At 35.0% G+C, this 18,136-nt stretch overlaps 1 protein-coding gene across 19 annotated transcripts in view; it reads left to right on the forward strand.

Annotated features, from left to right (window-relative positions):
* CHD9 (chromodomain helicase DNA binding protein 9) overlaps nt 1-18,136 on the forward strand; it is a 212,483-nt gene that overhangs the window by 139,056 nt on the left and 55,291 nt on the right. For all 19 annotated transcript variants that reach the window (XM_026494743.4, XM_026494741.4, XM_048224064.2 and 16 more), the window contains 7 exons: nt 2,603-2,724; nt 6,034-6,277; nt 10,123-10,299; nt 11,663-11,806; nt 11,927-12,182; nt 13,323-13,533; nt 15,521-15,716. In XM_026494743.4, the coding sequence (XP_026350528.1) occupies nt 2,603-2,724; nt 6,034-6,277; nt 10,123-10,299; nt 11,663-11,806; nt 11,927-12,182; nt 13,323-13,533; nt 15,521-15,716 (1,350 nt within the window). The remainder of the gene's footprint in view (nt 1-2,602; nt 2,725-6,033; nt 6,278-10,122; nt 10,300-11,662; nt 11,807-11,926; nt 12,183-13,322; nt 13,534-15,520; nt 15,717-18,136) is intronic.

The following is an 18,136-nucleotide window of genomic DNA, read 5'->3' on the forward strand; positions in this document are numbered from 1 at the left end:
ACTTCACTAAAGAGGGAATTTATACATGAAAGGCGAGCAGATCACTTTTCCATTAGCATCAGACTGAGGAAGGGCTGCCATGAAAAAAAGTGGAGATGCAACAGAAGAGAAGGAATGAATTAAAATTGTTCATGGAATAGATCTTATTTTGTTTTGGGTTTTGTTTTTTTTTTAAGATTTTATTTATTTGAGTGAGAGAGAGCACACGAGCATGGGGTGGGTAGAGGGAGAGGGACAAGCAGATTCCCCACTGAGCAGGGAGCCTGATGCTGGGCTCAATCCCAGGACCCTGGGATCATGACCTAAGGCAAAGGCAGACACTTAACCAACTGAGCCACCCAGGCGCACCCATAATAACTTTATTTCTAATAGTCAGTATAAGTATTCATCAATAGGTAAATGGATCAGCAAATTGTAGGGTATCTCCCTCTGTGTGTTCTTTCTCTCTCTCAAATAAATAAATCTTAAAAAAAAAGTTATTATGAACATTAGTAAACAAGACTTTGTCTAGACACGTGCTTTCATTTCTTTTCAGTAAATACCTGTGAGTAAAATGGCTGGGCCATATGTTACGTTTATCTTTGATTTTTTAAGAAACTGCCAAACTTTTTCTGATTGGTTATACCATATTACATCCCAACAGCATTGTATAAGAGTTATAGTTGCTTCACATCCTTGCCAACACTTGGAACAGTGTTTTTAATCTTAATGATTCTAATATGTATATAATGGTATGACATTGTGGTTTTCATTTACATTTCCTACTGATTAATGATGTTGGGAATCTTTTCATGTTCTTATCTGACATTAGTGTATCTTCTTTAATAAAGTGCCTATTCATATATTTTTCCTATTTTTTATTGGCTTGTTTCCTTTCTTATTATTGAGCTCTAAGAATTATTTATGTGTTCCAAATGTAAGACCTTTATCAGATATATGATTTGTAAATGTTTTCTCCAAGTCTGCAGCTTGTCTTCTCACAATCTTAACAGTGTAAAAGAACAAAAGTTCCTAATTTTGATGAAGTCCAGTTTATCTGTCTTTACAAATCAATCATACTTTTGGTGCTATAGCTAAGAAATCTTTGCCAGAAGTTTTTTAGTTTTAGGTAACATTTAGGTCTACGATGAATTTTGAGTTAATTTTTATATATAGTACATGTATGAATCAAAGTTCACTTTTTGCTTATGGGTATCCAGTTGTTCTAGCACCGTTTTTTGGATAAAAAGAAAAAACTGTCTTTACTGGACTGAATTGCCTTTCCTACTTTGTCAAAAATCAATTGAGTTAATGCATGTGGGTGTATTTTCGAACCCTCTATTCTGTTCCGCTGATCTATTTGTTATCTTTAAACCAATTCCACCCAGTCTTGACTCTGTAACTTTTATGTCTTGAAATCAGTATAAATCCTCTAACTTTATTCTTTTTCAAGTTGTTTTGGATATTTCTGGTTTATTGCATTTCCAGATGGTTTTAGAATCAGTATGTCAATTTCTGCAAAAACATTGCTGGGATTTTGGTTGAGTTATGTTGAATCTGTTGTTCCGTTGGGAAGAATTAATAACCATGTTGAGTCTTTGAGTCCACAAAAGTCCATTTGTTTAGGTGTTCTTTAATTTCTCTCAGCAGTGCTGTGTAGTTTTAAATACACCAGTCTTACACGACTTTTGTGAGCTGTATTCCTAAATAGTTCCTATTTTGGTTGTTATCTTTTTAAATTCGTATATAATTTTTCTACAACATAGAATTTTCTATATATTGACCTTGTATCATGCAACTTTGTTAAAATCACTTCTTTATCTTTGTTGTAGATTCCACAGGATTTTCTATATACACAAATAATGTCTTCTATGAGTTAAAATAGTTTTACTTTTTCCTTTCCAATCTTAATGCCTTTTATTTCTTTTTCTTTATTGCACTTCTTAGAATCTGCAGTACAGTAACTTTGAATAGAAGCGGTGACAATGTATGTGCTTGCCTTTTTCCCAATTTTAAGGAGAAAGTGTTTAACCATTAAGTATGATGTTAGCTTTGGCTGTTTTCATAGATGTACCTTCTCGGGTTGAGGAGGTTCCCTTCTATTCAAAATTTAATGAGAATTTTTATTAGGAATAGGTGTTGGAGTTTTTAAATCCCTTTTCTGCATCTATTGAGATGATCATATTTTTGGTTTTTAGTCAATTGATCAACATTGATTAATTTTCAAATTTAAACCACCTTCCATTCCTGGGAAAAATCTACTTGGTCATGATGGATTATCCTTTTCATAAATTGGATTCCATTTGCTAAAATTTTGTTATGAATCTTTGCATTTGTATTCGTTAGGGATATTGGTGTACAGTGGGGTTTTTTTTTGGTAATATCTTTGATTTTAGTGCCTGGGCTTCATGGGATGAGTTGGAATGTATGCTGAAGAAGAAGGCTTCAATTTTCTGGAAGTTTGTGCAGAACTAATTTGGTCTTCAGATGTTTGTAAAATTCATTGTAACACCATAAAATGTTATGCTTCTATAATTATTTTAAAAGCAATGCTTTTACCACATATGAGATGTATGGAAGATTAAAAAATCTGAAATATACGATTCTTTGTTTTTTCACAAAGGATCGTCCTCCTGCTAATATTTGGAAAAAAATTGATCAATCCAGGGACTATAAAAATGGCAATCAACTCAGGGAATATCAACTGGAAGGACTCAACTGGCTCTTATTCAATTGGTACAATAGGTATGTAGTATATCTGAATAGAAGAAAGTTTAGTGTGTTGTTTTTTTATATGTGTCAAAATATGTTAAGTAAAGGAGGTACTGATGTTGCTTTATTATTACTGTTATGGAGTCTTTATTATTGAAAGTGAAGTTACCTCAGGAAGATGTGTAAATTATAATTTAGGATTTTGACTTCAATTGCTTCATTTATATGTATGCCAGTCAGAATAGAAGGAAGTTGATAAGATGATTAATAATATAATTTGAAATACCTTTCTTACCATCATAAAGCATCTGTTATGTTACGGGATTTTTTTCGGCTTATCAACTTATACTGCTGTCTGCCAGTAATTGAATCTAGTTAGTGAAGTGTGAGCGATTATATCAGTAAGAATTAAGTAGGTCTATTATTTAAGTCTTCAGAGAAGCAGATTGTCAGCAGTTGAGGAATAGAAATCAAAATTTAAGAACCTAGTAATGAATTTACGCTTTCTATTAATTATTTATTTTCCAAGTTGTTCAAAATGCTGGGTGGAACATTATCTCACTTTTTCGCAGTGAGAAGATAATCGCAAAAGAAGGGGAAAATGGGCCCACGATTGAGAAAGTATAGTGACATATACAAAAGAGCAAATGAAGGCATTGTTATTAGTAATAACAGAAAAATTTGATGACACTTTTTGTTCAAAATCATTCTTCCATGGTTTTACTTCTCACGTGATTCTTCTGAGTTGTTGCACTCTAATTGTGAGTCCTGAGACTCAGTCGTGTGGAGTTAGGGGGACCTGTTAACCCCATACAGCGCTCTTTCCTCTGGTTTGTATTTTCTAAATGTTAACCATCGTTTTTCCCAAGAGACCCTTCTAGGTAAAATAGTTAACAAAGTTTTGTTTTGCTTGAATCCCCTTATCGCTGCCCTTCCCCATTGCCTACATTGCTTGTTTTAAACTTCCAGCATTTTCCTCAGGCCGACTGTCACAGCCCCCTACCCTCTTCACCCCCACGTGACTGCTCCACAGAGAAGCCTAGGGCCAGTAGGTGAGCTTGTTCAAGTTCTTGTCCATCCTTACAGCCAGGCCGACAAACGTTTCTTCATTCTTAGCTTTTCTTAGCCATCCTCATGGACCAGAAGTTAAAAGGTGCCTCCCCACAACCAAGACTCCTGTACCACCTCTGTTCTTGACATGCAGCCTGTCCAGTTTTCTCAGACCCTCACTTCCATCAGCTGTCATCCCACACTCTTGTACCTTCAAGCCATCTCAGGACTAGTGCTGTCCCTTCAGTTTGAGTTCAGTCATGAGTTCAAGCCCCATGTTGGGCATGGAGCCTACTTTAAAACCTTTCATAAAAATACAAGAGAGAAAAGGATAAACCTCTTCTTGGCTCTATTTTTCTTTCCAGCGACCTTGAGCCCTCTGTAATTTCTAGGAAGCTCCTACAGGAGCTCTTCCCATTTCCTAATCTCCAGCTCGCTTCAAACCTGTTGCTTGGATTTGATTCTGTATCTTTGAAACGTGTTATTTCCCAACCAGGGGGTATTTTTCAGCCCTAATTTGCTGTGTCTCTGCTGCTTTGTGTTGTAGTTGCTCTTTTTATAAACTTTCCCGCATTCTCACCCCCAGCAGCTTCCACAGTGGGACTCTCTCCAGACCCCGGGACTTTCAGGTCTGCTGGTTTCCCTTCCTCTGTCTGCCCTTTCAATATTGCTTTTCCTTCTAACGGTGCTCTTTTGCTCTCTCCTCATTGCACAGGGTTGTTCTTCCTAAGCTGTACTCCACACCCCCATGCCTTCGTTTATCAATAACATTCTGATGGTCTCCGAACTTTATCTCTAACTGAGGCCTTGAACTCCAAGCCCATATTTCTGTTTGCCTCTTGCTACCTTAAAGTCTATCTCACTGATTCTTTTTTCAGCACAAAATTCAAAATTAACCTTATCGTTTCCTGTTTCCTCTGTACCAAACTTGTTCTTCCTCCATTTTGTATTTCGGTTAAGAATAACACAATAAAGGAGTGCCTGACTGGCTCGGTCAGCATGCAACTCTTGATCTTAGGGTCATGAGTTCAAGCCCCATGTTGGGCATGGAGCCTACTTTAAAAAAAATAAATAACACGATTCATTTAGTCAACAAGACTGGAATCTGGCTGTCATCCAACACCCCGTATATCTGGTTGGTCACTAAGTCCAAATCATTCTAAGTCATAATTAACTTTGGAATCCATTCTCTCCTCTTAGTCCCTCTTCCCTTGGTCCAAGTGCCTGCCATTGTTTCCTGCATTATTGCAGTCCTTCCCAGTCAGTGTCCCAGCTAGAAGCTCACTTTCTAATATCCACAGTAGAGCCAGAGTGAACAACCTCAGAGTACAAACGTAATCACATCAGGTTTCTTTAAAAATTTTAAGCGACTCCCATTGCATAACAGAATGATGTCCAACGTTCTTTATTTATGACCTCTTCATATCTTAGTGATACCCCCTCCTTTTACCCTAATCTCAAAACCACGTTTGTAGTGTCCCAGTTGATCATGTTCTTTACCCCTCTGCTCCTTTGCTGTGCTCTCTGGCAAAATCCTACCATCACTGACCTCTTCTCTGAAAGAGATCTTCTCTTCTACCATCTCTTTTTGCCAGAGTTGGACACTTGCTCCTCTGAGCTCCTGTAATAAACTTAACCCTGAGAGTTCTCAACTGGTCATATATTATAATCGTCCGTGGAACTTTAAAAAAAAAATTATAGCTGCTTTTGTCCTACTCCATATACTTTGACATAATGTGTAGGGGAGAGCCCTGGGTATCTGTGTTTCCTTCAGGCTTTTAGGCTCTTATAATGCACAGCCAAAGTTGAAAACCAGTGCTTTGTGCTTCCGTGATAGCAAGTTGTGTGATTTTTTATTTGCATGTCTGCTTCTCTAATAGATACAAGCCCCTGGAAGGCAGAGAACATGTTCTATTTCCTTTGTATCCCATCTTCTCATACTATCCCTGAGATATAGAAGGTATTTAATAAATGCTTCCTGAATAAAAAATATATTTAGTTTGCCTACTCCTGCCATTTCATTCTTTAACAAAATCATACCTCTAACAGGTGTTATCTTTATTTTGGAGCTACAAAAATCTATAGTTTTCACTCTGCAGGATTATAATGAAATTATAGCTTCTTATACATACAAAATGATATGCCTAGTCTGCACTTCAGCAACTTTTATGTTTTTATAAATGCAAGTATTTTAACTTGATCTTTGATTATTTTTGTGTATTTATCTTTAAAAACATTGTAGTGTACAGAAAAACCCAATGTATACATGGATAATATATTTGTTTATTTCAGACGAAACTGCATTTTAGCAGATGAAATGGGTCTTGGCAAAACCATTCAATCAATTACATTCCTCTACGAAATCCTTCTGACTGGTATAAGAGGACCTTTCCTGATTATTGCTCCACTTTCTACTATTGCAAACTGGGAGAGAGAATTTCGTACATGGACTGATATTAATGTTGTGGTTTATCATGGGAGCCTGATTAGCAGACAGATGATACAGCAATATGAGATGTACTTCAGGGACTCACAGGTGTGTTACTGGTGATTTCGTTCGTTGTTTGAAAGGTCAGGTTTGAAAAAGCCAATTATTATGCATTCATTATTTTCAAATTTGGGATGGATTTTATTTGCCTACGTACATCTTAGTTCAATCTCTTTATTCATCATAATTTATTTTACAATAAACTTTAGTAGCTGACGAGAACACTGACAAGGAATTAGGATCACGTTCTGGTTCACTATAAAGTATTTGTATACATTTATACAAATGTACTAACTTGATGGTATCCGTAATTTTTCAACTAGAATAATTGTTTTAGTAATTGCTTCTAAATATACATTAAATTTATTTTTAGAATAATACCTGTCTCTTTGATCGTCCTCCAGTTTTTTCCCTCCATTTTAAAAATTCGAATCTTCAGGGAACACCATGTGTTTAAATGCTTCTAGAGATGATGAAACCATAGATTCTCTTTTGTGTTCAAAGGATTTTGATTTTAGACACATTTTAAAGTTTGGTGTTTGTTTTGTATGCAGATACAAGCATACTTCTCTATTGTTCTCCCCTGTGGATTGATTATTCCAGTTCTCTGGTGATTTGGTTTTTCTCCCCCATATCTGGAAGGCACATTTTCCATTTTCCATTGGCCTCTTCAGTAGGAAATTTAGTAGGAGATTTCTTATTTTTCAGCTAAATACATCATAAAATTAAGAGATAACATTATAATAAAGAATTTTCTAGCAGAAAGTTAAAGTCTAGAAAGCATTAAGTGCCAATTGCAGTTTTGAATGCTAATAGGACTCAATGCTTTAGATTAAGCATTAAGAAATAATGAACAAGATTAATAAAAACACAGTTCACACAAAGTTATACTCTTTAATTGGAATAGGTTTATTGCCTGACGTTCTGCCTCAGTAGCACCTTAACATTTTATTTTTCTTTCACTAATTCTTTTGTTTTATAAGGATCATTATAACATATGGCCAGGTCATGTGATATGATGCAGGTTGAAGTAAGGTAATGTGCCTAGCCTTCTGCTTTTCTTCCCAATTGTAACTGATTTTCTATCTATTCAAAGCTGAAAATGGATGAATTAATTGATTTAGTCCCTCTTACTTTTATGGTTGAAACAATTACATTCCTATGAAATTAAGCATCTACATAACCCTTTAGTTATTCCTCAGTTTTATTGTAACTATCACCTTTGTACCTTTCAAGCCTCTGACAACTCAGATTATAGTTTGATTTCCTTCCACAGTGTTTTAGTCTTCTCAGTCATACATTTATAGAATTTAAGAGCTGTATGGTATCATAAAAATGATTATGATTGACTTAGTTCAATCTCATTTTTTTTTACAGAGGGTATAATTAAAATATTGGGAGTTTAAGAGATGTCTAAAAGGGTTACAGTTTTAATATATGTCTCGTATGAGTTTGGTATAAACATGATAGCCAAAAAGCTAAAAGATTCTTGATGTGTTATAAACTGAGTAGTATATATTAAATTATTAAATTTAATGGTAAATGTTATATAGTCTAGAAGAATACTAACAGGTTTAAAATTTAAAAAGGTAAAAATGTCTCCTCTAAATAGATCCGTGCTTTAGATACAGATTTAACTTTGAGTTAGTTCTTTCAGGTATATTTTAATATAAATTAATTGAATATTTAACTTCCGCTTTTTCAGGTTATTAAATAGCCTGACATCATAGCGGTAGTAAAATTATGCTAAGATTTTCTGAATCGCTCTGAAAAAAGTAACAGATAATAACACTAATAATCACAAACATTTATTGAGTATTTACCATGTGCCAGGCAGTATGCTAGATATTTTAGATATAGTATTTCCCTTAATCTTTATAATGCCTACCTTGTAAATAGGTAATAGTATTAGCCCTATTGACAAATGAGGAAACTGAGCTATAAAGAAGTTACGTAGTTTCCTCCAAAATCCCAGCAAAACTGGGATTAATATACCCAGGTCACTTAGACTCAAAAGCCCTCGTTCTTAAACACTGTGATATTACTTTAACTGAATGCATCCTGTCCCTGGTTGTTAGAACTGTATAAATGCCCTAGACTTAGACTTTATGCCTTTTTTAATAGTATTCTACTGGATTTGTTATTCAACTTAATGGCCATTGTGTATAATCAATATGAATTAATCTGTTAGTAGGAATTAAACTCTAAATCAGAATACATGATCTTTCTTAAACATTGATTTCTCCTAATCCCTGATAGTTTAGTTTTCAGTCCCATTTAAACATTCTCTTGGCTTGGATTCCAGGACTTCGTACTGTCCTATATCACCACCTATTCCTTCTGAACCTCCCTTTACTGGTTCCTTCTTATCTTCCCTATCTAAACTTGGGGATGACCCCAGGGCTCAGTCTTCAGACTGTTTTATATCCATACTCCTTCCATCAGAGGTTTCATTCAGTCGCACAACTTGAGTACCATCTATACTGCTAGAAACTTCCAAATCTTATCACCAACTCTAACCTCTTTCCTGAATTCCAAAGTTCTCTCCAAATGCCTATTCAGCTGTTTCACTTGGATATCTACCAGCCCACTCAAACATAACATGTCCAGAATCCTGAATTTTCTCATCGTAGTAAGTAGCAACACACCTTCTAATTGTTCAAGCTAAAAAATTGTAACAGTTAAACTTGAATCTTCTTTTTATCTCACTCTACACCTGTCCATTAGCAAATCCTGTTGGCTCTACCTTCAAAATACATTCAGAGCTGAATACTTCTCACAACTTCCAATGATCTCTTGCTTGGATTACTATGACAGTCTCTTAACTGGTCTTATGATCTGTCCTTGGCCTCTTTCAGACTATTTTTACTACAGTAGCCGAAGGGACTCTTAAAATACATGTCAAATCATGGCACTTCCTGTCTCACAACCCTCCAGTAGCTTCTTGCTCAGAGAAGGAGCCAATCCTTACCACGCTTTCAAGTCCCGGTACAGCTTCATCCCCTCCACACTCAATGGCTTTCAGCCTCTCTGGCATTCTTACTATGTGAAGACTGCCATAGATACTCCCACTTTAGGGCCTTCACACTTGCTACTTCTTCCAAGAATGCTCTCTGCTCTAGATCTCTAGGTATCACTTGACTTTCTCCATCATCTTCAGGACTTTGCTCCAATGTCACTTCTCAGTAATGGCCTCCCAGCCAATCCATAAAATTGCAGTGGTCACCTCCGACCCCATACTTATTCTTTATCCCTGTTTTATTTTATTCCACAGCCCTTACCACTTTCTAACTTTTTTTTTAATTTGCTTTTTTTCTTAATGGCTATATCCTGCATTTGAAACATCGGACTGAAGGTTCCACTTGGATAATTATTTTTGTCTGTTTTGTTTACTGCTCTATCTCCAGTGTCTAGAACAGAGTCTGGCACATAGACACTCAATAAATATTTGCTGAATAAACTACTCAGGTGGCTAATTTTGATAGTAACTATTTATTTGCCATTGTATGTGTGAACTCACGGATACAAGTAATAAACATTAAAACTGAAATTTCATTGTCCAGATTTTGTAATGGTCATTTCTTTCATGATCTAAAATTGTTACTGTGACTCTTAAAAACTATAAAACATTTTATCAAAGAATACTTATTTGAATATAAATTAAATAATTGTATTGGCACAATTTTTTACATTATTCTTGAAAACACTGCAATTTAATACAGTTTTAATGCTAAAATTCCTCACTTAAAGGGAGTGTATGCATATATAAAAATTCCAGTGGAAAATGTTTTATAGCAGATGTCATTAGATATATTTTTATGCTGTTTGATAAAAATTAAAAATTGTGATGAAGACATTCTAGCAAATCATTGTATTTGATAATAAATTTCTAGGGGCGTATCATTCGAGGAGCTTACAGATTCCAAGCCATCATCACCACTTTTGAAATGATTCTTGGTGGCTGTGGAGAGCTTAATGCAATTGAATGGCGATGTGTGATTATTGATGAAGCACATAGGTTAAAAAATAAAAATTGTAAACTGCTAGAAGGTCTGAAACTCATGAATCTGGTAAGTAACGTATCATTATTATGACTTACTGCAGTTTCTTAGCTACAGAGTGAAAGGTCAGATAGAGGCAGAGAGCTAATGTTAAACTCACTCCCTTTTAGAGTATAGATCCGGTTTTTATCTGTGGTAATTGAGTTTTGTTGTGTTTTGTTTTAATTACTAAGGAAAAAAATTCCACATGCTCAGCATATGTTGGTTATAATTAATAAATGGGATTTTTAAAAGTCATCTTCTTACTAGTGTGTTTGCTTATTTCAGATCAGTCTTTTACATTTTTTAATATTTTCATTTGATTACAATCACAGAATTAGTACATGAACACTTAAACAAATAACTCCAATATGCAGAACTACATTCCACAGATCATTTAAGCACCGCTTTTTACTCCCTTTGTATCGATGCCCACCCCCAGTTCCACTCCCCACTCCAGTATTTACAGATTGGTGTGTATCTTTCTAGACTAAACATTTACCAGTATACACATACATATGCAGATACACACATACATATAGAAATATTTAGCTTAGGAATTTAGAGATATTGTTAAATTTTAAATGATAATTTATACTGTCATTAAAAATATTTATTTCCTATTACTGTTATGTTTAATTTGTAATGCAAGTCTAGTGTAGAAGCGTATTCCAGTCAGCTCTTCATATTGTTACATTATAGCCTCAGTGGTTTGAGAATTGTTCTTGTGTGAAAAGTCAAGTGATGATTAGCCAAATTATAAAGAATGAGAACCATTTTCTGTACAAATTACCATATCAAGAATTGTTGAGTACAAAAGAAACAAATACCTTCTGTGTTCTTGAAACGCCTGTTTCTTCGAGAAAATCTAAAATATGTTTAATTATTTAGAACTTTTCTTTCTTTTTTTTTTTTTTATAATGATTTTTTATTATATTATGTTAGTCACCATACAGTACATCCCCGGTTTTCGATGTAAGGCTCGATGATTCATTAGTTGTGTATAACACCCAGTGCACCATGCAATATGTGCCCTCCTTACTACCCATCACCGGCCTATCCCATTCCCCCACCCCCCTCCCCTCTGTAGCCCTCAGTTTGTTTCTCATAGTCCATAGTCTCTCATGTAGAACTTTTCTTTTAAAAGCATTCTTGAATAGGTAAAAATAGCATGCAAAATGAAGTATTACAAGAATGATAGAGTTTTTAAAAGGTGATTGAGAAAGTAAATTAATGAAGATTCTTGAGTAGAGATGTATTTTGAGTTGACTCTTGAAAATTATGCTTAGAAAAATACTTGCTTTTGAAACACTGAACATTTAAAAACCTACGTCAGCTTTCATATAACTTTAGTCCTGTGGTGTTTGACATGGATTGTTCTTGCTTTATGTAGGAACACAAGGTGCTTCTGACTGGCACACCTCTCCAAAATACAGTTGAAGAACTATTCAGTCTTCTTCACTTTCTGGAACCTTTAAGGTTTCCTTCTGAATCAACGTTTATGCAAGAATTTGGGGATCTGAAAACAGAGGAACAGGTAACCTCATTGATCTTTGTAAATAACGTGCATCAAGCCTCTTATCACTGTGATTGGTATGTGAGTTTGTAACTGCATGTGCGTGCGTGTTACCGATCTTTTCATCATTTTCTTATGCAGGTGCAGAAACTTCAGGCTATCCTGAAGCCGATGATGTTGAGACGGTTAAAAGAAGATGTGGAAAAGAAGCTGGCACCAAAGGAAGAAACCATCATTGAAGTGGAACTTACTAACATTCAGAAGAAATACTACCGGGCTATTTTGGAGAAGAACTTCTCATTTTTATCCAAAGGAGCAGGGCAGACCAATGTCCCTAACTTGGTCAATACCATGATGGAGCTCAGGAAGTGCTGCAATCATCCATATCTTATCAAAGGTAGCTAAAAAGGATTGCAAACAAATTCTTCTTTCTTTGAACAAATACTCATGAATTAAAAACAACAACAACAACAACAGCAGCAACCTACTACAGCTGCTGTGACTATTACAGGGAAAGGCAGTGATGCTCCAGCTCTCCGCTCTGGTGCTCTGAGGGGGTATGAGTGTTTCAGAATCAGAGTGCCCCATGATCGATCGCATGCCGAGTTACAGGAGCAGGACTTGAGTTGAGTCTAATGTGAACTGGAATTCCTCCTCCGGTTGAATCCTCCTCCCAGGCAAAGACAACAAAGTCTGCTTTTGGCCCTCTGGATTTTCCTTTTTTTTTTTTTTTTTTTTTTTTTTTTCCGCTGGTCTCTTTCCAGTCCAGGTCTCCAGTTAGTGTCTCAGCTTTCGTGCTGTAGTAATATTATTTTTTAAGGTCTTGTTAGGTTCTTTGCTAGTGTTCTGTGTATCTTTTCATTTATTCCTGAGAATATATTCCCATCTTTATCCAGGACATGTGGTTTCTTAGCCCTGTAACTCACTCTCTTGCAATCCTATTATTCTTTAATGACCAGATGGGTGGAGGGAAGGCAGAGAGGCTTTAATGCTGATTAGACTCTCTGGAGGAAGTATGCACCACAAAGACCTATAACTTGACTTCCCTTTTAATTGTCCTTGTTTCCTTGTTTTGATGGCTAGCAGGATACCCATAGACACATCCAGATTAATTATGATCACCCTTCAGTGATGATCACTGTTGTATTGGTGTTTAAATAATAGATGTTTGTTTAAAAATACATGTTTACTCACGTAGGTTAGGACCACATTTTCATTAATTCTTTCCCTAATAGCATTCATTAAACATCTAGCAAACATAAATTTATTTAAGGCATTATGCTAGAGGTCTGGAGAGAGAAAAAGGTGCTTTAAGACATTGTCCACATCCTCCATGGAATTATAGTCTGGTGTTGATGGATGTTTAGCCACAAACATAAATAATTCTAATAAAAACAGTGTACCGGTCATCAGAAAATTTTGATGTGTTACAGAAGCACAGAGGAGCACTAATTGCGATTTTTTTTTTAAAAAGAAAGCAACTGGGGGTTCCCTGCATCTGTGCATTGGTACTATCTTCTTAATGTTTCTTTGATAGGTGCTGAGGAGAAAATACTTGGAGAATTTAGAGATACATATAATCCAGCTGCTTCTGATTTTCATCTTCAAGCAATGATCCAGTCTGCTGGTAAATTGGTCCTTATTGATAAATTACTTCCCAAAATGAAAGCCGGAGGTCATAAAGTGCTCATCTTCTCTCAGATGGTACGCTGCCTTGACATCCTGGAGGACTATCTCATTCATAAAAGGTGAGGCCTATGATTCATCTAGTGAATTATACTGTGAATTACACTACTAAATATATGCTATTAAGGATTTTGCATCGCTGTACTGTGATCTGTCTTTACGCACATCTTTTTATCTAGGTAAGAACCCATTTAAATCTGAGTAAAGATAGTTTAGGATTATGTGTGAGGTGTTCTTATAACCTAAGTAGGTTGCAAATAGTAGGCGGAGCTAAGGAGACTGATTAAGAAAACCTTGTAAATTGGCAAGTATTTGTTAACCTAGGCATGGGTTTATTAGCATCCATTTTATTTGATTTGTAAATCTTGCAGTAATGACACTTTAAATGTCAAAAAATGTCAAAAAAATGTCAAAAAAAAAACACAGCCATGTTCAAAAATTAAAAAAAAAAAAGGTTGAATTCCTTTTCAGATCTTTAATTGTTGTGATTAGAACCTGAATTTGTGGCACTTGGCCTCTTACCATATACCATTTGATACTAGTTCATGCTTTCAGTCTTCTCATTTGTTTAATGTGGGGTTTTGTTTTGTTTTGGTGCATGACAATAAGATAGTCTTCAATATTGTCTAATTAGTATCTAGATAAATAGGGTATTTATTGTAAGTTATTTTCTTAGAACATTAGTGGTCTGGTCAGTTACCTACATATTACTCCAAAAGGGAATCTAAAGATGTAGATTTTGGTTCAGTGGATTTAGACCCTTAAACATAAGTAAAGGTCTATACTAATTTAGATTTATCAGAAATTGTGCAGTTCATTTTTTGTTTTTTATTTGTTTCTAGTTCTGTTTTTAGTGTCAGTGTTCTACTCTTTCAGTCTAATTCCAAAATGTGTATTATTATTATTATTCTCAACTTCATATCCTATAAGTAGGAAGGAAGATAAAATTGCAGTATTCCTAAAAATAGCTATACTTACATTTTCTTTGTGTGTGTGTGTGTGTGTGTGTGTGTGTGTGTGTGTAAAAAGTGTCTTGAACCAAAAAAGGTGTGGCAAATATATCCTGTGTATTCCTCTTCTAGTTCCTTAAATTTTCATGTATTTTCATTTTATTAATGTCTATCAGTTTCTGAATTTTATGTAAATGAGGAAGGATAAAAGAAGTTAAAAGTTAATTGCTTAACAGTAATGACTCTAAAGAATTGGCATTCTACATGTTTTGGAATGATCTAGGAAACTTTGAATGTTTTAAGTAAACGCTCAATGTTTCAAATATTGTTGATATGTTGAACATTTGTTAAATGAGGTAAAAAGCCTTATTAGTATTTTCAGATCCTTTCAGTAATCAGACTTATTTTAAAAATTGAAAAAAAATTAGTATTCTAGTTTGCCCTTGATAGATATACAGTTTATAATCAAGTATACCCTGAGAGGGGCGTCTGGGTGGCTCAGTTAAGTGTCTGCCTTCAGCTCAGGTCATGATCCTGGGGTCCTGGAACCCCCCCCCCATCATGCTCCCTGCTCAGCAGGGAGTCTGCTTCTCCCTCTTCCTCTGCCCCTCCCCTCCGCTTGTGCTTTCTCTTGCTTTCTGTCGCTCTCTCAAATAAATCAACAAAATCTTTTTTTTAAAAAAAGTGTATCTTGAGAGATTAACATGATTGAAATAGGGATACATTGGTAGGCTTCTTGAAGTTTTATGAAAGTCTTTGCTTTTTATAAAGAGAAGTCATTATATACTATTATAATGAGAGCAGAAAGGTAGTTTTTGCATGTTTTTTTTTCCCAGCTTCTGAAAATGATATTCATTGTGATGGTATTTTACCTATACATCAGGAATGCAAAGATTTTATATCTTTGTATTACTTTGTATTTCCTCCCTATCACCAACACCAAGAATTATAAAACCATAGAAACTAATTGGGACAATATTACTTCTTAATTTTATAGTAAACATAATGTTGCAAGGAAACTGACTTTACATTTGATAGAGTGGGTGTCTCTGTTTTCATTATATTCCTCTAACTAAATTTATGACATTTCATTTGATAGATATTTATACGAGCGAATCGATGGAAGAGTTAGAGGGAATCTTCGACAAGCTGCTATAGATCGATTTAGTAAACCTGATTCAGATCGATTTGTTTTCCTTCTGTGTACCCGAGCTGGTGGGTTGGGCATCAACCTAACTGCTGCTGATACATGTATAATTTTTGATTCTGATTGGAATCCTCAGAATGACCTGCAGGTAAGTACATTGCTTGGCTGAAAATTAAATTTCTTTTTCCATTCCTAGAACTGTTTTTGATACTCCACCTCTTTTATTTTTATCTGAACAAACTAACATGTATGTTTCCCAAAGAAATATCTCTGCAAAATAAAATATGTAATCTTGCTTTTCATTTAATGACAATAAAATATACTTATTTAGATTATATATTTTCTAAGTAGGTTTATTTACTTGAGTACAATATTTGTTTGAAGAAGTATGTTATGTGAATTGAGAGGCCTAAGCTTTAAGAATGACTTCTTTGTGGGGCGCCTGGGTGGCACAGTTGGTTAAGTGTATGACACTTGGTTTCAGCTCAGGTCCTGATCTCAGGGTGGTGAGATCAAGCCCTGCCTTGGGCTCCACACTCAGCTTGGAATCCACTTGAGTTTCTCTCTCTCTCTGCCCTTCCCCTGCCCCACATGCATGAGAATGCAGTCACTGTCTCTCTCTCTTTCTCTCTCTCCCTTTCTCTCTCTCTCTCAAATAAATAAATCGTTTTTAAAAAAAGAACAACTTCTTTATAATAAATAAAAATCTCAGAATCTTACTTTCTGAAAAATAAGCACTTATCCTAATTTTGTCTTCTCAATCATCATATAATATCATATGCATAGATTTAAGACCTAATAGACTATGCCTTTTTCTGAAATACTGTAAAAAATTAAGATATACATCTAAGTTAAGACAGTACTTGGACCTCAGAGAAACAGGAATATTAGTAGAGTGATCAAATAGCATCAAAGTTTGCAGAAGATAAGCATCTAGGAAAGATATGAGAACATAAAGATTAAGAGAAATTCTTCTTTTATTGTTCACAGTAGTCTTTATTGTATTGCAATTCATATTATTAGTTTAAGTAGTTATAATGCCAAATATGGTAAATTATTACTAAGAATATACCTGACTTAATAAAAAATAAGGTTTTAACCTCTCATTTATATAACTCAGTTTATCTAATTCAAAATATCAAAGATCCAGAATTAATAGATTAAACCAGGGACAAACTCTTTCTGTAGAAGGCCAGTTTGTAAATATTTTAGACTTTTGTGGATAGCATAAGGTCTCTGCCACACATGCTTTGTTGTTTGTTTTTATGGTCCCTTAAAAGTGTAAAAGCCATTCTTAGTTAGCAGGCCAGATTTGGTCCACAGGGTGTAGCTTACCAATCTCTAGGATAAATCCAAATTATAATTATTTGCCTTCTGGATGCATATTTATACTTACACTGCCTGCAGCACATTTGATGTTCTAATAGTTAATCTAAAATAAAATCACATTATAGAACCTGAGGAGGAACTGGAAAAGCTGTGTCAGATTCCCCACTTTCTCCCTCTCACTTGTTTTTTCTTACTTATTGCTAATGTAGAATCTAGTCTTTATAGACTAGTGAAAAATTTGGCCTCTCATACTTTCCCTAGACCTGGAGCAAGGTTGTTCATGCACAATTCTGAGTAGTAAAGAACACAAAGGGTGTATGATAGAGTAAAGATGACAAAGAGTATAGCATCAGTGCCACCTATAAATTTTAAAGCCACAATTTATAATTTAGTCTTCTGAAGTCTTCTGAAGTCTTCTGGGAAGGTGATTAACAATTTGGGAGAAAGACCACTGATTCTGTGGAACCTTTAGAGTCTAAATTTAAAACAAATTTTAAGTTTTGCAGAACCCCAAGATAAAATATGAAGTTCTTGGGATGCTTGGTGGCTCAGTTGGTTAAGTGTCCAACTCTTGATTTCAGCTCAGGTCATGATCTAGGGCTGTGGGATCAAGCCTTAGGCTCCACACTGGCGTAGAACCTGCTTAAGATTTTCTCTGTCCCTCTCCTTCTGCCCCTCCCGCCATCCCTCTTTGGGGGAAAAAAAAAATGAAGTTCTTATGTAATCTCTGAGATCTCTACTTCCAACATGTATGCATATTAACTAATTAGTTCTTTCCTTGTTTAAGTAAAGTTATGTCTCCAGAGATATTCACCTTAAGTTTTTATCCCCCTCCAAATTACCCAGCTTAACTAAAATGTATTGTTGATAATGCTGTAGAAAAAACTTAGGAAATTCAGGGTTAGGTTTTAAGTTTAAAGGTTGAGTTGCCAGCAGCTAAAAATAATCAGTTCATAGATTTGACATTCCTGTCTAAAGTTATCTTGATGATACCCTCTTTAAAAAGCAATAATTCTTCATGGATTTATATTCTCTGAAATATAAGCTTAAATTTTAACTTAACTGCTGATTGTGGAATCATTTCTCATTTTAGTAAGCACTACCTTAATTTCTAGAAAAGGTTATAGCTAATTCAGTAGCAAGAGTTTCTAAAACTTCTCCCATACTTTTATGTTCCGTTGAGATAGTCTATTGTTAAATGCCTTTTGTGTAATCCCTTTTGTGCTACTTTGTAAAATA

This window comes from Ursus arctos, unplaced genomic scaffold (assembly GCF_023065955.2).
Source record: "Ursus arctos isolate Adak ecotype North America unplaced genomic scaffold, UrsArc2.0 scaffold_19, whole genome shotgun sequence".
Taxonomy (NCBI): domain Eukaryota; kingdom Metazoa; phylum Chordata; class Mammalia; order Carnivora; family Ursidae; genus Ursus; species Ursus arctos.